The sequence below is a fragment of the Oncorhynchus keta genome, chromosome 29 (genome assembly GCF_023373465.1).
Source record: "Oncorhynchus keta strain PuntledgeMale-10-30-2019 chromosome 29, Oket_V2, whole genome shotgun sequence".
Lineage (NCBI taxonomy): Eukaryota > Metazoa > Chordata > Actinopteri > Salmoniformes > Salmonidae > Oncorhynchus > Oncorhynchus keta.
Genome location: NC_068449.1, coordinates 50,313,444 through 50,332,699, shown reverse-complemented (window position 1 = coordinate 50,332,699; position 19,256 = coordinate 50,313,444). Strand labels below are relative to the sequence as shown.

General features: G+C 44.9%; 1 protein-coding gene across 2 annotated transcripts in view; it reads left to right on the top strand.

The window, feature by feature from the left end:
• Nucleotides 1-19,256, top strand: part of LOC118374336 (polypeptide N-acetylgalactosaminyltransferase-like 6) — a 269,874-nt gene that overhangs the window by 221,023 nt on the left and 29,595 nt on the right. For both annotated transcript variants that reach the window (XM_052486707.1, XM_052486706.1), the window contains exons 6-7: nucleotides 937-1,122; nucleotides 5,343-5,526. In XM_052486707.1, coding sequence (XP_052342667.1) covers nucleotides 937-1,122; nucleotides 5,343-5,526 — 370 coding nt within the window. The remainder of the gene's footprint in view (nucleotides 1-936; nucleotides 1,123-5,342; nucleotides 5,527-19,256) is intronic.

The following is a 19,256-nucleotide window of genomic DNA, read 5'->3' as shown; positions in this document are numbered from 1 at the left end:
TACCATCTGACACCTCCTTGGTCTGTGTAATCTACCTAGAGTGTCATCCCCTCCCCGTCTCTAGTAATGATGACATAAGTGTCTCTCCGGCACGACTAGCTGATTGGTGACCCATCCTGCTCAGGCACATCCAGAATAATCAGCCCCATCAGTGGCCTGGAGATAGCTTGAGCTGATGAGCAGCCGGGAGCTAACATCACCACCCCTTCCTCTTCTCGCCTCTCTCTCCGTTCTCCTTTCTCCTCTCTCTCTGTGACACAACTGTGATCTTAACTCCTACTGTATAAGGCATGGTCATATGGCTACATGGTTATAGAGATTTCTGGAATGCCATTGTCCTCTTATAGCGGTCTAAGGCACTGCATCTCAGTGCCAGAGGCGTCATTACTGCCCCTGGTTCGATTTTTTTGTTTTTTTTTAACTAGGCAAGTCAGTTAAGAACAAATTCTTATTTTCAGAACGACAGATTTTTTACCTTGTCAGCTGGGGGGTTTGATCTTGCAACCATTCGGTTACTAGTCCAACACTCTAACCACTAGGCTACCTGCCGCCCAGAATCCAGGCTGTATCACATCCGGCCGTGATTGGGAGTCCCTTTGGGCGGGGCACAATTGGCCCAGCGTCGTCTGGGTGTGGCCGGGGATAGGCCGTCATTGTAAATGAGAATTTGTTCTTAACTGACTTGCCTAGTTAAATAAAATATAAATAAAAAATAGAAATTAAATATATATGATTATAAATCTCTCTCCTCCTCTCTCTCTCTGTGTGTGACAGAGGTGATCATAACCAATGTACAAAATAATGTATATGGATGGATTTCCTTTTATAACATTCTCCCTTCTCTCTTTCTCTCTTTGAATAGATGATCTTTGAGGAATGTACTGTATAGGGATGGATTTAATTCCAACCTTTTCTCTCTCTTCCTCTCCTTCCCAGAGCACCTGAAGGGCCGTCTGGAGGAGTACATGGCCCGGTTCCCCAAGGTGCGCATCGTTCGGACCAAGAAGAGGGAGGGTCTGATCCGTACCCGTCTGCTGGGGGCCTCGGTGGCCAAGGGAGAAGTCCTCACCTTCTTGGACTCTCACTGTGAGGCCAACGTCAACTGGCTGCCCCCCCTGCTTGGTGAGTGTGTGTGTGTGTGTGTGTGTGTGTGTGTGTGTGTGTGTGTGTGTGTGTGTGTGTGTGTGTGTGTGTGTGTGTGTGTGTGTGTGTGTGTGTGTGTGTGTGTGTGTGTGTGTGTGTGTGTGTGTGTGTGTGTGTGTACGCGCGTGTGTGGACCAGCCACACAAAGTGTAGTCCCCCCTGTTCGGTGAGTCGACTGGAGAGATTTGGGTCAGGAGAGGAGTGAGCAGGAAAGGAAAGTGGGGGGAGAAGAGGTCGGGCAAAGTGGGACTGAGAAGGTGCATCTTTTAGCCGTCTTTTTTCCCTGTAAGAAGAGAGTGGCGCTGGGGAGGAGTTTGGGTCAGGAGAGCGAAAGAAAGGGGGACGGGTCGAACTAGAGAACGTGTGAGAGAGTAAGAAGGTTAAAATCTCCATAAGAAAACTGGCTTATCTCACACTTCTATATCTGTCAGTTTCACAAAGGAAATATCTGTCTGTTTCTGTAGTTTGTTTGATAAAAGAGTGGCGCAGCCTGAATCCATGTTCAATGCACGTTCCCGACGCGCCGCTCCAGGGGTGCAGCCTGAATCCATGTTCAATGCACGTTCCCGACGCGCCGTTCCAGGGGTGCAGCCTGAATCCATGTTCAATGCACGTTCCCGACGCGCCGCTCCAGGGGTGCAGCCTGAATCCATGTTCAATGCACGTTCCCGACGCTACGCTCCAGGGGTGCAGCCTGCAGCCATGTTCAATGCACATCCAGTGGTGCAGCCTGAATCCATGTTCAATGCACGTTCCCGACGCTACGCTCCAGGGGTGCAGCCTGAATCCATGTTCAATGCACATTCCCGACGCTACGCTCCAGGGGTGCAGCCTGAATCCATGTTCAATGCACGTTCCCGACGCGCCGTTCCAGAGGTGCAGCCTGAATCCATGTTCAATGCACGTTCCCGACGCTACGCTCCAGGGGTGCAGCCTGAATCCATGTTCAATGCACGTTCCCGACGCTACGCTCCAGGGGTGCAGCCTGAATCCATGTTCAATGCACGTTCCCGACGCGCCGTTCCAGGGGTGCAGCCTGAATCCATGTTCAATGCACGTTCCCGACGCGCCGTTCCAGTGCAGCCTGAATCCATGTTCAATGCACGTTCCCGACGCGCCGCTCCAGGGGTGCAGCCTGAATCCATGTTCAATGCACGTTCCCGACGCTACGCTCCAGGGGTGCAGCCTGAATCCATGTTCAATGCACGTTCCCGACGCTACGCTCCAGGGGTGCAGCCTGAATCCATGTTCAATGCACGTTCCCGACGCGCCGCTCCAGGGGTGCAGCCTGAATCCATGTTCAATGCACGTTCCCGACGCTACGCTCCAGGGGTGCAGCCTGAATCCATGTTCAATGCACGTTCCCGACGCTACGCTCCAGGGGCGCAGCCTGAATCCATGTTCAATGTTCCCGCAGGGTGCAGCCTGAATCCATGTCCCATGCACGTTCCCGACGCGCCGCTCCAGGGGTGCAACCTGAATCCATGTTCCAGGGGTGCAGCCTGAATCCATCTTCAATGCACGTTCCCGGCGCGCCGTTCAGGGGCGCAGCCTGAATCCATGTTCACGCGTTCCCTAGGGGTGCAGCCTGAATCCATCTTCAATGCACGTTCCCGACGCGTTCCAGGGTGCAGCCTGAATCCATCCAGGGGTGCAGCCTGAATCCATGTTCAATGCACGTTCCCGACGCTACGCTCCAGGGTGCAGCCTGAATCCATGTTCAATGCACGTTCCCGACGCGTCCGCTCCAGGGGCTGCAGCCTGAATCCATCTTCAATGCACGTTCCCGCTACGCGCGCCGTTCCAGGGGCGCAGCCTGAATCCATGTTCAATGCACGTTCCCGACGCGCCGTTCCAGGGGTGCAGCCTGAATCCATGTCCCATGCACGTTCCCGACGCGCCGCTCCAGGGGTGCAACCCAAAGCAGAGGAAAACTGCCTCCTGGGCTGTCGCATCACGTGGTAGCCTGTGAACAGGTGTGCTGTTCTTCACATACCAGCATAGTATGTTACTGCAACATTAGGGAGACTAGGGAAACTCCCTGATAATAATCTCCCAGCACATCTCCCAGCACAAAATAAATGGATGTGAAGTGATTACAGCCATTAGTGTACTTAATCAAACAGGTACTGGGATTCCCATGAAAGGTATGATTGATATGTACGCCCAGGTCCCTATGATAATAATAATAGTAGATAATAGCCACACCACCACCACCATTCCACGACATGGCCCCATTGTCTTCTGGCTAACGGAGAAAGAGGACTCGCAGTATGGGGTTCTTTAATTGGTTGGAATGGAGCCGCCTGCCTGTCAGAGAGCAGAACAGAGCGGGGCTGATGAGGTATGCGTCCCAAATGGCACCCTATTCCCTTTATGGTGCACTACTTTCCTATGGGCCCTCGTCAAAAGTAGTGCACTATAAAGGGAATAGGGTGACATTTGCGAGGCTGATGTAATGTGGGGCGTGAAGCGGAGGAGGGAGGCCATGCTGTGCTGTGGGGCTCGCATGTATGAATAGAGTGGAGGAGATACCGCAGTGAACCCCAGGCCATCCACAGGCACGGTGACACATGCAATCATCCTGCTGGGCTCTGATATCAGATCAGTGGAATACAGGGATTTGCTGTTTGTCTTTCTTTCTTTCTCTCTTATTTCAACCTCTCCCTCTACCTCTCTCTCTCTCTCTCTGTAGATCTAAGACTCCAACACCACACCATTCTAATTAACAGGCCAGGTTTTATCACTGCTCTCTGAATCTAATGCTTCCTCTCTCCTTGGATCTCCTACAAACCCTGGATCTTACCTTGATCAAAGGACATAATGTATAACCCACATAACGTACGGAACAACTTTTGAATGAACCGCTCTTTCGCTATGTGTAACAAACCTATAGGATAAGGAAGTGTGGGCATGGCAACTGGGTGGATTACATTTACAGTTTTATTTTTCACCTGACTGCTACATTTGAAATGCAGTCCCTTCTCGTTTAATGAGCTCTTGAGAGTTCCCTTCCCATTTGCCTCTTGTTATTTGCCTTTTTGTTCATTTATATTTCATTACAACTGGGAGTTCTCTCTCTCTCTCGTTCTCTCTTTCCTTTGTTTGAAATGTATCCATGCAGGCCCAGTAAGATGGTGTCGTGGGTATTCACATTTTGCCTACATAGCCGCAGCGCTGGAAATGTAAGGGAATAAAACTAAGGATTGTGTCACAGTAAGCACACTAGATGAATATTACAGAGACCTGCACATAAACACCAACTGATTCAAGTCAATCGTTTCTGTATGTTTATATTGGCAAGGCCAAGGGGGGGGGGGCTTATAGCTGGGTAGTTACTGCTTGTACAGCCTTCCATATGCCAATTAAATTACATCTTAACCGTGTGAGAAACCCGCCACCATTTCAAGGTGTGTTACTCTTCGCCATGCTGCATGACAATGATTTTATAGCAGTTGGCCATAAGCAGATCTGGGACCAGGCTACCAGTACTGAGCCCCATGGCATGGCAATAGCCATAGGACCACAAACAGATCTGGGACCAGGCTACAGTATTGATAGTAAGGTGTGTCAATGTACAATACTGTACAGTCACTCCCCATTAGTCTCAGTGCTGTGGTGTTGGGCCTCTGCTCCCCTTCTCTCCATGGTCCAGCACACACGGCCCACAGAAGAGAGAGGTGGGCAGGGTGTGACAGATCTGGGGCGGCTTATCGTTGCTCAGCTCAGTCACACACACACGGCAAACAGACACGTCGAGGTTGGCTCTCAGGACTCCACGGAGCCAACCTACTTTGAAACGCTGTAATTGTTTCTAATCGTCCAGTGACTCGCTGTCGGAGGAGCAGAGCTGCCCAGAGACCTCCACATAAGGGGAGAGGAGGGAGGAAGCGGTAGAAGGGGACAGAGGGAGGGACGGAGGGAGAGAGGTCCAAGGGAACAAAAGCAATTGCCCTGGTTCCACTCCCTATGTGTACGTCAGAGAAATGGAGAGAGAAAAACAAGAGATAAGAAAGAAAGAAAGAAAGAAAGAAAGAAAGAAAGAAAGAAAGAAAGAAAGAAAGAAAGAAAGAAAGAAAGAAAGAAAGAAAGAAAGAAAGAAAGAAAGAAAGAAAGAAAGAAAGAAAGAAGAAACAGCAGGGTATGGTGATTGATACATGCTCACACTCTTTCTCTTTGTTGTTCTGTCCCGCATAAAGACCAGATTGCCCAGAACCCCAAGACCATCGTGTGCCCTATGATTGACGTGATCGACCATAACCACTTTGGATATGAAGCCCAGGCTGGGGATGCCATGAGGGGAGCCTTCGACTGGGAGATGTACTACAAACGCATCCCCATCCCTCCAGAGCTCCAGGGCCCCGACACAAGTGATCCCTATGAGTGAGTACACAGATACGCATGTGCACGCAGTCATACACACACACACACGCACACACACACACACACACACACACACACACACACACACACACACACACACACACACACACACACACACACACACACACACACACACACACACACACACACACACACACACACACACACACACACACACACACACACACACACACACACACCTATCAACCACCTTATGTGTCATAGACAGGCAGCCCAATTCTGATATTTGTTGAACTAAATTGGGCTTTTGACCACTCTTGACACCCTAAAATATCTTTGTGATCTAGGTCTGTGATCTGTGTCTAAGGCCATTTTATCCCTCGTGGAGATAAGAGTTCCTCTTATCCTATCCTAGGTAATCAACTCTGAAAAAGATGAAAGAGCTGACGTGATTGGTCAATAGATCAGAATTGGGCTGCCTGTGTAAACGCAGCCTAATTTATGACACACGACACCAGCCTGCTACAAGCCGCACGGCTGAATCATTTCCCCCAGTCAGTTACTAGAACAGTGGCGCAGCCAGGCAGCAAGGAGGGCAGGTGAGAAAGCTAGAAAGCTAATTTCCTCTGCTAGGCTCTCTTCATATATCCCTCTAAATTAATCCTGGGCTTAATGCCTTGGCTGCGTCGCCAGTTGGGGGTGAAATGTGTGAGACGGTGATAGAGGATAGGGGATTGGGAGCAGCACAGCAGTCACTGGGCTGTAACATCCTCTACTCTTCACTGTGACTGACTCCTCTGGCTCACTCTCTCGTTCCCCTGCTAGGGACTTTTTGCTTGCTGCTATTACTGTGTATGCAATGAATGCTTAAAGGAACCCGCTAACCTCTCTTTTAGACCACCAGAAATGACTCACGATGTCTGGCAAGCTGTCCAGTTAGTCACTCTTTACACCCTCAAATATCTTTGTGATCGAGGTCTGTGATCTGTGTCTAAGGCCATTTTATCCCTCGGGGAGATAAGAGTTCCTCCTATCCTATCCCAGGTAAGCACTTGCTGTTAAAGATACACATCTGAACCAACCCCTTTTTTTGATCTCTTTAACGCGTCAGGCTCCGACTGGCGATCGCTCACAGATCTACAGAGGTACGTAGGTAGAGGTAGAACAGGATGATCCAGTGGGTGTTACCTCTGGTCTGTGTCCCAAATGGCACCCTATTCCCCTAAGGGCCCTGGTCAAAAGTAGTATACTGAAAAGGGAATAGGGTGCCGTTTTGGACGCAGGCGTAGCTTTACCCAGTCAGCAGATACTCTTGTCACAGGGAGCGGTTGGCATTTTACACCTCCTCCATTTCCATAGAGATACAGTATGGTTTATTAATGAAGCAAATCAGCACCTGTCCTCTTCAAGGGCAACGGCATCTTCAGGGGTTAAACTGTGTAAATGCTGAGATGGTAAATATAGGGGTGTGTGTGCACGTGTGCTTATCCACATTCTGGGCGACCTACTCAGAAATCCAGCTGTCAGGGTGCTGTTTTCCCTTGACTAGCGGCTCCCGCCCTTCTCGTATCTAGACCTTTCCCAGGACAACCAAATATCCTTCTCCCACCTCCACCGCAACTTGCCCAAAACACTGACAGCTCAATGCCATGCACCCCTGGATCTGAACCTTTACCTAATTTAAATTCTATAACACCAGCTCTCATTCCTGGTTCCCTTTATCCAAATCTCCCACCTCTCTGCCTATAGCCTGAGGCTAAGCTCTCCACACTCAATGGTCCTCTTCTTATCCTAAACCCAGACAGACAGAAAGGCAGACCGACAGCCCTCCTACCTTCCAACGAACCCTCTCCCTGTTCCCAGACTATCCCCCCAGGCTGCTGCTGCTTCCTACTCCTCCAGACTCTAAGGACTTGGCCCAGGGCAGCTCACAGTAGGCTGCCCAGACTTGTATGCTCCCATATAGGCCCAGAGGCCCAGCATGCACCACCTACCAGGCATGAATCCATGGATCCTCTCTGGAGCCAGCCAGCACAACTCACACAGCCAGACTCCCAGCCAGGCCTCCCTGGCTCTATTCTGTTGCACTGATAAACCAGACCTTTAACCCTCCCACATTGCTTTCTCATCTCAGCTCCATCATCCTAAACTTTCAATGTGTGTGTGTGTGTGTGTGTGTGTGTGTGTGTGTGTGTGTGTGTGTGTGTGTGTGTGTGTGTGTGTGTGTGTGTGTGTGTGTGTGTGTGTGTGTGTGTGTGTGTGTGTGTGTGTGTGTGTGTGTGTGTGTGTGTGTGTGTGTGTGTGTGTGTGTGTGTGTGTGTGTGTGTGTGTCCTATTAACACATGTGTCCCAGTCAAAGCGGTGCTAAATTGGGATTCATTAAGGGAATGAATGCAGAAGGATGATGCTCATGAAATGTAACACTCACCCAAACTGCCTCCATCTGTCATGTTTGGCTATGGGAGAGAGATTCTGTTCAACCAAGATAATACCCACAATGCTGTTTGGTAATGTGAACATGGGGCGGGTAGACTGAAATGATTACAGTTTAAATGAGATTACTACTGCACCAATATATTTAGACTCGAGTGGCTTATTTGAGAAAAATCACTGTGCGGGGTTGACTCGCATGAAAAGTTCTGGTGGAATGACATAATCGTAATCATAATCGCACTTTGAAAGTCGAGCAAGTACTGTATTGAAGGCATGTTCATTTGTATCAGCAGACACAATACTACAACCATTCTATTTTCACGTATTGCTTGGTCGAACAGAGCAGAACACATACTTTGAGTACATGACTTTTAGTGAGTCACGTACGTGTTCTGAAAGGAGCTCTTCCATGTTCATGTTCCAAACAAAGATATCAAAGAGTGATTTTTTTTTATCTCACCTACGGTGTCATCACGTAGGGGGCAACGTTTGTGAAAGACTTGCTCCTTTTAAATCCCCTATTTATTTTATTTTTTTTACCTGTGGGTGCTGTGTTTTTGTTTCGGGTTTGAGAAAAGAGAAGTTAACAACACGAAGAGGAGACAAGGAAGAAAGTAAAATCAATATCGAGACCAGTATTTTTTCATACCGAGCTGAATATCTGGACATATTCCTCATCACAACCTTGTCTCTCTGGGAGGTTAAGAAGAATATCCAACAGGGAGGAACAATGTAATATAAATAACTAGCTTAGGCCAAGGTTTCTACTTAATTGCAATGATTCTACAGAACACACATATCTCATTAGAAGAACAGTACCTTATGTACAGGAGAATGTTGAGGATGAGAAGGCTCTCTTCCTTTGTTATAACCAACGACGTGCACTTTATTGTGAGTATGTTGTGGAGGAGGGAGAATGGGACACTCCGTAGCATCTGATCTGAGGTCAGGGTAAGAGGCATAAAGGAGGACCCTGATGCTGACAACGTAACAGGCAGTGTGTCCATGTTAAACTTTGCCACGTGCCATGGCACTGATGGCAGACCCCCGTGTTAACTAACAACCAAGGCTTCTGAAGATGTCCAAGACTTAATACATTAGTCAGTCTGTCTGTTTGTGAACAACCCTTTCTCTGTGTTAAACTAGAAGGACCACCAACTTCCACGTCAAGTCAGGACATTTTGTGGATTTGTACATTTAAAAAAAAGAAAACATAAAACAACTTGCTCCGGCTCCGCTGATTTCCTACTTTACTGATTTCCTACTTTATTGATTTCCTACTTTACTGATTTCCTACATTGTTTGAAAAAAAAAAAGAGTGGGAGAGTTATACAAAATGGGGCAACTATGATTTTTCACAATCGCCTCTCCATTCCAGAAGAAAGAGAGAGAGAGAGAGAGAGAGAGAGAGAGAGAGAGAGAGAGAGAGAGAGAGAGAAGAGACAAACATATGATGGACTGGTAATGAGGCTCTACTGCTAGGTGCAGAGGAGATACAGGATTCCACAGGCTTTCGATAAATCCCTCCTGCCTTTCTACTGGCGGCGCCACATAGGGCTGCAGGCCCGCCTGCCCCTGTCTGCCTTCCTGCCTCCATCCCTGCCTTCCTCCATTCCTGCCTTCCTGCCTGCCTGCCTTCCTTCCCTCCATCCATTTCTGCCTTCCTTCCTGTCTGCCTCCCCCTGCCTGCCTGCCAGCCTGCCTGGCACATTCAGCACTAACACATTGGTATGTGTGAAGTGTGCTCCTCTAAGATGCCTTTAATATAGATCTTAGCGCCTGTTATCAGATGAAAGCAGTTCCTCTATCTGGAACAAAGCTCATTGTGAAATGACTGATCCATTGAGAAGACACATTTTGCTTCTTCTTTTTTTCATACTCTGCGTGTGTGTGTGTGTGTGTGTGTGTGTGTGTGTGTGTGTGTGTGTGTGTGTGTGTGTGTGTGTGTGTGTGTGTGTGTGCGTGTGCGTGCGTGTCGATCGGTCCTAGCACATCAGAACTAAATTAAACCTGATAATTTAACTTTGTCACAATGCTGCTCGATGGGCATTAATCTTGTTAAATGACACTACACCCCCACACATACACACACGCACTTCCCTTCTCCACATTCAGATCATGACATGACCTGCACTCTGACCTATCTCTCTGTCTATATCTGATGTCATATCGCCACCTACTGGCCTAACAGCAACAACACTATCATCATAATATCCTTTACATACGTACTGTATCACCACAGTCGACTCAATTTAACCTTCGCTAAGCCCCTCCCCAGAATGTTGGGCAACCAATCACAGTGCTCCAATGGATAGCAGTATGGTTGAGTATGACACTCTGACAAGCTCATGTTTGAAATGAATGAAAGCCAGTGGGCAGTGGGAAAACAAGTTTTATTAAAATATATATTTTAAACGATTTAATAATGAAGCCGTGCATCAGGAGTACTTGCTACTGTGACTTTTGAAATGCAGAGCTGGTATTTTTTTAATCCAACATTATACTTTTGTTACATTGTTTGATAGCTCAGGGGGTTAGCTAGCTCTCAGTCTCATTGACCACCAAACATTGCTAACGCTACCTAGCTAACCACTTAATATAACTTGTTTTCTCGAAATGTATGTTAGCTAGCTAAGTTAGCCATATTAACTACCATCTGAGGTCGACATCAGGATACGATTTCAGAGCACTAGTTTGCTCCAAATTGATTGTAGATTTGGCTACATGCTCACATTGAATTCAGAGCCAATCAGTGGCTAGCTACACTACAAACATAATTTTACCAGGTTCACGAGAAGCAGTTGACAGTCCACCACATCATACCCTAGAGTTTCCTGCTTACCAAAGGGTAGTCTGTGTTTAATTTCATTGTGTATTAAAGTTTGTTATCATTGTGGGGGGGATTTCAATCTAAATTGCGTTGTGGTTTGAGGAGAACACTTACATTTTGTCAAGGCGGAGATGGGTGGCGTGGACATGAATCAGTTCAGGCTACAAGTGTGAGCCTAATGACAATTGCAGAATGTCATCACAATACACGTAGGTGTTTTGTAAAAGATGCCTCTTTGCATTCATGAAATTGCGGGTGCACAGTGCACTGTTGGGTTTGGATGCTGAAATGAGTTTTTGAGTGGACGACTGTGCGTGGGTAGCCAACAGGAGCGCCTTTGTTAAGTGATTGTTTGACAATCAGATGAAAACATCATGACTGGTTGTGTTTATGCCACATTAAAAAGCATAGGCGGCGTGTCCATAAGGCAAGGGGAAGCTTTCCCTAAAGTAAATTGAATTAAATTGCCAAAATGATTAGCTAACTCCTGTCTATACATAAATAAATCAAATCATTCAATATAGGCCACTAAAACAGAAAGCATGATTTGGCCACAGAGGATAATTAGCTCTAATAAAAATAGCTGCGGATTGTTTTAAAATACATAGCCTACAGTCGGAAGGGCTTGCAATTTGGGCAGCACTCGCTGCGAATACGAAATATGATTGTTGAGTTGCTACCATCAGTGAAAAGCAGAGACCCAGCCAAGCATATCGCAATATTTAAAAAGACAATCGCAGAAAAGCTGTTTGGAAAGTAAATTGGTATTGCTGTAAAGATATGGCAATGAAAAGACTCCAGTCTATCTTTTAGATATCAACATTCTTAACTTAATTAAGCGAACAGTCGCATATCTTACTGGCACCAGCAGATAACATCGACCATATCCCCGTTGAGTCTGCATATTCACTGTCTGCCATTGGGTCAGTGCCACTTTTGTTTGTTTTTGGACAATCACTTCCTCCTCCAGGTTAGATGGACGTCATATTTTTATTTGTGTCTCTCCTTTTTGTAGGCCTATCATATGGATCAGACAACATTGTTTTTATTGATCTGTTTGTCGGTGTCAGCAGAGTAGGTTACCCTGTCATTTTTTTGCATAAGAAAATGGGTGAGCGACATTAAATCTACTTTCACCCCTGGGGTTAGGGCTTAGCGAAGCATCAATTAGTACAATACAATAAACTCTCATTCATATATTACAGACACTGCTGCCATCCCTACATTCGATTATATCATTAAAGCTGACTCCATATACTAGGGTCCCATTGCTCTGTATAATATGCAGTCTGTGGAGGCGGAGGGCATTGAATAATGGATATGTACAGTACATTCATTTTAATCAAAATATAATCACCATACAGAGACAGAGTGACTGTGTGCCCTTGCCGTCTCCTACTACTGTGCCTTGAACACACACACACACACACAGACAGAAACACACACACACAGACACACGCACAATCTGCACATGGTGGCCTCAAGGCGAGGGGATTATATAAAGAGAAATAAATACATGACGGGAGGGGGGTACCTATGCAGAGAGAGCAGGGAGCTGTATCACTGGATAGCACACACACATTGGGCCTATATTCTCAGCTGACTTCCCCTTGCCCGCTGGCAGTCTCTGACCTTGGCTGCATGGACGTGCATTGCAAATGACTCCCCCCTACACACTCACACACACACAACTCCCCCTCTATGCACATCGCTAATCCTCCCTTCCATTTCCATGAATTGAACTGCTTAAAGGGATGCAGGAGGACACATACAAATATTCACAAGTTCTTCTGACTCTAGGGAAGTAGAGATAAAGGGCTTCATTGCCAAAATCCTGAAGTATCCCTTTAATAAAGCCATCCATAATTGGCCATAAGATGGTTAAGGCATCCATTATTCCATTTTCCCCAGTGGAGAGCTTGGACTGTGCTGGTGAGTGGAGAGCTTGGACTGTGCTGGTGAGTGGAGAGCTTGAACTGTGCTGGTGAGTGGAGAGCTTGGACTGTGCTGGCCAGTGGAGAGCGTGGACTGTGCTGGTGAGTGGAGAGCTTGGACTGTGCTGGCCAGTGAAGAGCGTGGACTGTGCTGGTGAGTGGAGAGCTTGGACTATACTGGCCAGTGGAGAGTGTGGACTGTGCTGTTGAGTGGAGAGCGTGGACTGTGCTGGTGAGTGGAGAGCGTGGACTGTGCTGGTGAGTGGAGAGCGTGGACTGTGCTGGTGAGTGGAGAGCGTGGACTGTGCTGGTGAGTGGAGAGTGTGGACTGTGCTGGTGAGTGGAGAGCGTGGACTGTGCTGGCCAGTGGAGAGCGTGGACTGTGCTGGTGAGTGGAGAGCGTGGACTGTGCTGGTGAGTGGAGAGCGTGGACTGTGCTGGCCAGTGGCGAGCTTAAACTATGCTGGCCAGTGGGGAGCTTGGACTGTGCTAGCTAGTGGATAGCAGATGGCAATCTCTGTTGATGCTTTTTCTATTTTATTTTAGGCTCTGAATAAATTGTGTGATTTTTTATTGATGGAAATGATATGGGTGGTAGAGTAATAACTGGTTTGGCTGAAGTTTCCCTAAACAGTGTGTGGGTGTGTGCGTGGGTGTGTTTTGCATGTGTTTGTTCGTGTGTGTGTGTTTATAAGCAATGTTCCCTCTAATATTTTTTGTCACTGAGCAAATTTCAGGTCTGCTGAGCGCAAACCTGAACGTTGTGAAAATTCTGTGTAACTTCCAGAGCTGTGAACACTGAGGCTGTACCCGCTTTAAGTTACAGTTTTAACAGTGGCCAAGTAGGCTACTGTGGTTATTTGATCATAGTTTGTTTTGTTTCTGTATTGTTGCATTGAAATTGGCTAATATTGCCTTGTAAAGGGAAATGTTGATAGTGTTAACAGGGAAAACTCTACAACAGTGGTCACCATCCTTTTCTGAGTCAAAATGCAAGCCGAGATCTACCACTCAGATATTCTTTTACAAACCGTAAGCATATGCAACATTAACCAATTAAAAACAGTACTGTAGCAATGAGGAATGTGCAGTAAGCTATATGCCCAATACATTATCACTGCATATTGTCTTTGCTTGAATTGCCCTGCCAATGCATTGTTGTTCAGGCCATTTTTTTAAATTATATTTCAAAATTTGAGGTGGGCTATATTTTTATTTTTTTATTTTTTATTTCACCTTTATTTAACCAGGTAGGCTAGTTGAGAACAAGTTCTCATTTGCAACTGCGACCTGGCCAAGATAAAGCATAGCAGTGTGAACAGACAACACAGAGTTACACATGGAGTAAACAATTAGCAAGTCAATAACACAGTAGAAAAAAATGGGCAGTCTATATACAATGTGTGCAAAAGGCATGAGGTAGGCGAATAATACAATTTTGCAGATTAACACTGGAGTGATAAATGATCAGATGGTCATGTACAGGTAGAGATATTGGTGTGCAAAAGAGCAGGAAAGTAAATAAATAAAAACAGTATAAAAACAGTATGGGAATGAGGTAGGTGAAAATGGGTGAGCTATTTACCTATAGACTATGTACAGCTGCAGCGATCGGTTAGCTGCTCGGATAGCTGATGTTTGAAGTTGGTGAGGGAGATAAAAGTCTCCAACTTCAGCGATTTTTGCAATTCGTTCCAGTCACAGGCAGCAGAGTACTGGAACGAAAGGCGGCCAAATGAGGTGTTGGCTTTAGGGATGATCAGTGAGATACACCTGCTGGAGCGCGTGCTACGGATGGGTGTTGCTATCGTGACCAGTGAACTGAGATAAGGCGGAGCTTTACCTAGCATGGACTTGTAGATGACCTGGAGCCAGTGGGTCTGGCGACGGATATGTAGTGAGGGCCAGCCGACTAGAGCATACAGGTCGCAGTGGTGGGTGGTATAAGGTGCTTTAGTGACAAAACGGATGGCACTGTGATAGACTGCATCCAGTTTGCTGAGTAGAGTGTTGGAAGCCATTTTGTAGATGACATCGCCGAAGTCGAGGTCACACTGGTTATAGATCCATTGTTATATTAGTTATGAGGCACAGCTGAGTGAGCATACATTTAAATAATTTGCTTTTTATTTTTATTTTACTGGGCTGATGGTGTCTGTATCTAATGGTCCGCCTATCTGAGGGTCCGCCTCTCAACATCCCTCGGCTCTCCCTTTCCTCCACAGACACTGACCAAAAAGGGACACCGTCTTCCAGCTGATGGGGAGGCTCGAGTCGCACGGCATTATTTCTGCCTCATGCACAAATCCATGTTGTTACTCTTATGAACAGAGAAAGTGATATATTTCTCAATTGAAAAAGACCCAGGCCACTAATAATAACAACAATGCAAGACTACAGATACACTTTCCTCCTCATTCATTACTGCTGCAGTGCTTGTTGTAGAGCTGAGTGGAAATAGGAAGAACGGGCATTTTATGGGTTATAAAAGTGTTGAATTCAGTGTTGACAGTGCTGAGTAAGAACTTAAACATGAACTCACTCATAAAAACAGCAGCTCTTTTCCCTATTCGTTGACAGTCTCTCTCTAGTCATGGTTTTAAACGTTTTGAAATCTCACAGTATCAACTTTGCTGTGTCTTTCTTTTATGCCTGCTAAATTACTGCAGACACGGTAGTCTGAGCCATCCGATTGGCCAGCGGTAGGTAATAGTGCACTTGATGTACTAGGATGGAAGCAAATGTAAGTAATTATAACGTCATAACGAGTCATGCAAAAAAAGTACTGTTGAGGAGAAGAATATGTTAGTTAATGTAGAGACAAACGATTATGCATTTTTTTTGTCATAAAGTTCATTTAAGAAAATTGCTATTTAGCAAGCTAGCTGACTAGCTAACATTAGCCAGCTAGCTAGCTAGCTTTATGGGTGTTGTGACATGAGTATGAAATTGTAATTGTGTTGTTTAATGTTTTAGGGACTCCTGAGAAAACCAGCAAACCAGGTTGTCGTCTTGTGAACCAGTGGATGTAAAGAATCTAGCTAGCTAAAGAATTTACTGCAAATTGAATGTATAATTTTGTAAGCTTGCCTTGCTGATATTTCCCATGCAATGCAGCTTAAGTAACGTAGCTAGCTAACTATTTTCTTGCTTATTGTGTAGTGGAGGATAAAAATACCAGTATGCCTATGGATGTGTAACTAGCTATGTAGCCAATCTATGTATGGACCCTAAAACATTTGGTATAAATATTAGTTCAGAACCTAGCTATGAACCTCAGCCATCATAACCTGTTGTATTCACTGAGCATGTACTCTACCTTTGCAAATAAAGGTGCAGGTATGAATGTATGTGAGACATTATTTTTGTCAGATGTGTGCGTACTGGTAGCGAAGTCAGGTGCAGGAGAGCAGAGATTTGTGAACAGGCGCACACTTTATTTAGCAAAAGTGAAAAACGCACAAAGCAGTCAAAAGAATAATGTTTAACAATAAACATATTCGTGAAAAATAACACGGAAAAAACAAGCCAGTCTGGCGGGTCAACAATACACACGAACACAAACTATCTTACGCAAAGACATGATGGGGAACAGAGGAATAAATACATGTATATTGATTGGGGAATGAAAACCAGGTGTGCAGGGAACAAGACCAAACAAATGGATATATGAAAAATGGAGCAGCGATGGCTAGAAAGCCAGTGACGTCGACCGCCGAACGCCGCTCGAACAAGGAAAGGAGCCGACTTCGGTAGAAGTCGTGACACTTTTAAGTCATATCCAATACCAGGAGTATCAAACTCCATTCTTTGAATGATGCTGTGTCTGCATGTATGTATTACAATTATACATGTCGTCAGTGTTCACCAATCCTGGTCCTGGAACATCAATGTTTTTTAAATATATTTCTTTACCTTTATTAAACCAGGTAGGCCAGTTGAGAACAAGTTCTCATTTACAGCTACGACCTGGTTACACATTGTAACTATGCAATAGACTAGAAACATGATTTAAGTAATTAAAGCCTGATTTGTAATTCATATATACATAAACATAATTTAAAACACTGTACACTACACTTCCTATGCATCATGTAAATACTCTAAAACCGGTTCATCTCAATATCTAATTCCCTTCATCTGCATTGATCTAAGGACACAGGATAGGGGTTGTATTTCATCAAATGAGAGACTTAATTTCAACCAGTAGAGAATGTGATATATACATGCATAAAATAAAATAAATACATGCATTACAAATGTTATAATTGTAATATGATATTATAAATACAAGTTCAATCTGTACTTAAATGCACATCTGGTGTGCATTATATAAACAGAGGAAGAAAGACGAGGTAGGTAGAGAGGTGTGAGAGAGTGTAAAATACTGAAAGGGAAAGAGGTAAGAACAGAGGAGCAGGGAAATCAGCATATGATTAATGAATCACAGTGCTACTCTAATATTCTCTCAGTTCATCACAATTACATAACAGTGTCTCTAGTGGTGTCTCCTAACAGCATTGGAACCCCAGCTGGCCCGAAGGTTATCTTAGTAGCGGGTGAGATGGCAATGACGGGCCTGGGGGTTGGCATCCTCTTTCACATCAAAACATATCTGCAGACGAGAGACAGATGGAGAGAAAGATTTATTCTAACATTGTCAGTCCTCATAATCATCAGTAGGTGAAATGCAAAACTGACCTTGGATCATTAACTCTGGGACAACTACATCTCTATCTGTATCTCAGTTAATAAATCACTTTAATAACACTTCCTGTTGACCCGACTAAGTTGGTCATGCCCTCTATGTGTCAGCCAGTTCAGATGCAGGGGGTTCACCGACATAGCTGAAATATATAGTCTCTCCGAGCCACGGCCTGTTCACCTATCATCCAGAAGGCGAGGTCAGTGCAGGGGCATCAAAGCTGGGACCGAGAGACTGAAAAACAGTTTCTATCTCAATGCCATCAGACTGTTAAATAGTCATCACTAGCCGGGTACCACCCGGTTTCTCAACCCTGCACCTTAGAGCCTGCAGCCCTATATAGATAGACATGGAATCACTGGCCACTTTAATAATGGAACACTAGTCACTTTAATAATGTTTACATACTGCTTCACTCATTTCATATATACACATATATATATATATATATATATATATATATATATATATATATATATATATATATATATACTGTATTAAATGCTACTGTATTCTAGTCAATGCCACTCAGACATTGCTCATCCTAGATTTGTGTGTATTGTTGTAAATTATTAGATACTACTGCACTGTTGGAGATAGGAATACAATAATTTTGCTACACCCGCAATAACATCTTCTAAAACAGTGTATGTGACCAATGACATTTGATTTGATTTGATAACCTAGAGGATTTAGGGAGGAGAGAAAATATGGTAGTTATTGAGAAAATAATGTAGTTAAAGATGGTGTTCAACAGGAATCTGTGTTTGTGGTCTCACCTGGTGTCCACACTAAGTGGCTGCAGAGTACTTTATCAGGGATGCCTGGCTTAAGCTGGATGCCACTATAGAGGTGAAAGGAACACCACACACTTTCCCTCTTTCTCGCTTTTTCAATACGGTAGATTTAAAGGGGTATGCCAGGTGTACTCCCTGCCTGAATGAGATCAATTATGCCAACAAAGGGTTTCATGCTCTGCTGCTGGCACATTGTAGAACAAATGTCCACAGGCAGCAAGTGTAAAATGTAATAACGTGCAGTGTAGCTCAAAGCTATTGCTTTTGTTGTGTTGAACTTGATATACAGTTGTGTGTGAGTGAGGGGGGATTGTTTTAGTTTTTACTCGGTGAACGTTATTTTTGCACTTGATCGGTCTTCTACAGTGGCCAATATAACAGAGCAGAAATAGAATGCCTGTTTGTTTCATTCTATTTCTACTTTAAGATCTTTTTTTTCCCCCAAGTGCAATATTTGAATGTGTGTGGTCACAAGCGTTCTATTATAAAGGCATGGCTAACTGCAATATTAGTGTATTGTTAGTGTATTGTTTTTTTTCTCTGGAATTGAGCGTCATTTGCAGTAAAGTCTAGGCAACAAATAACATTGGATTGCTTTCCTAATATTTTTTAGCTGTAAGTTCAGTGGCGATGTTAGCATGTAAATCTTGGTGGTGCAAACAAAAAAAAGTGTGCCATTAACAGGTGCCATTAATACAGGTAACGAGTGGAGGACAGAGGAGCCTCTTAAAGAAGAAGTTACAGGTCTATGAGAGCCAGAAATCTTGCTTGTTTGTAGGTGACCAAATACATATTTTCCACCATAATTTGCAAATAAATTCATAAAAAATACTACAATGTGATTTTCAGGATTTTTTTTCTCATTTTGTCTGTCATAGTTGAAGTGTACCTATGATGAAAATTACAGGCCTCTCTCATCTTTTTAAGTGGGAGAACTTGCACAATTGGTGGCTGACTAAATACTTTTTTGCCCCACTGTAGGGTGTCTAATTGTTCTACATTTTTTCAATATAGGTGACTCTTAAATGAGCCTGTTGGGTTTTGTACAGACATCACCCTTCACTGAACAG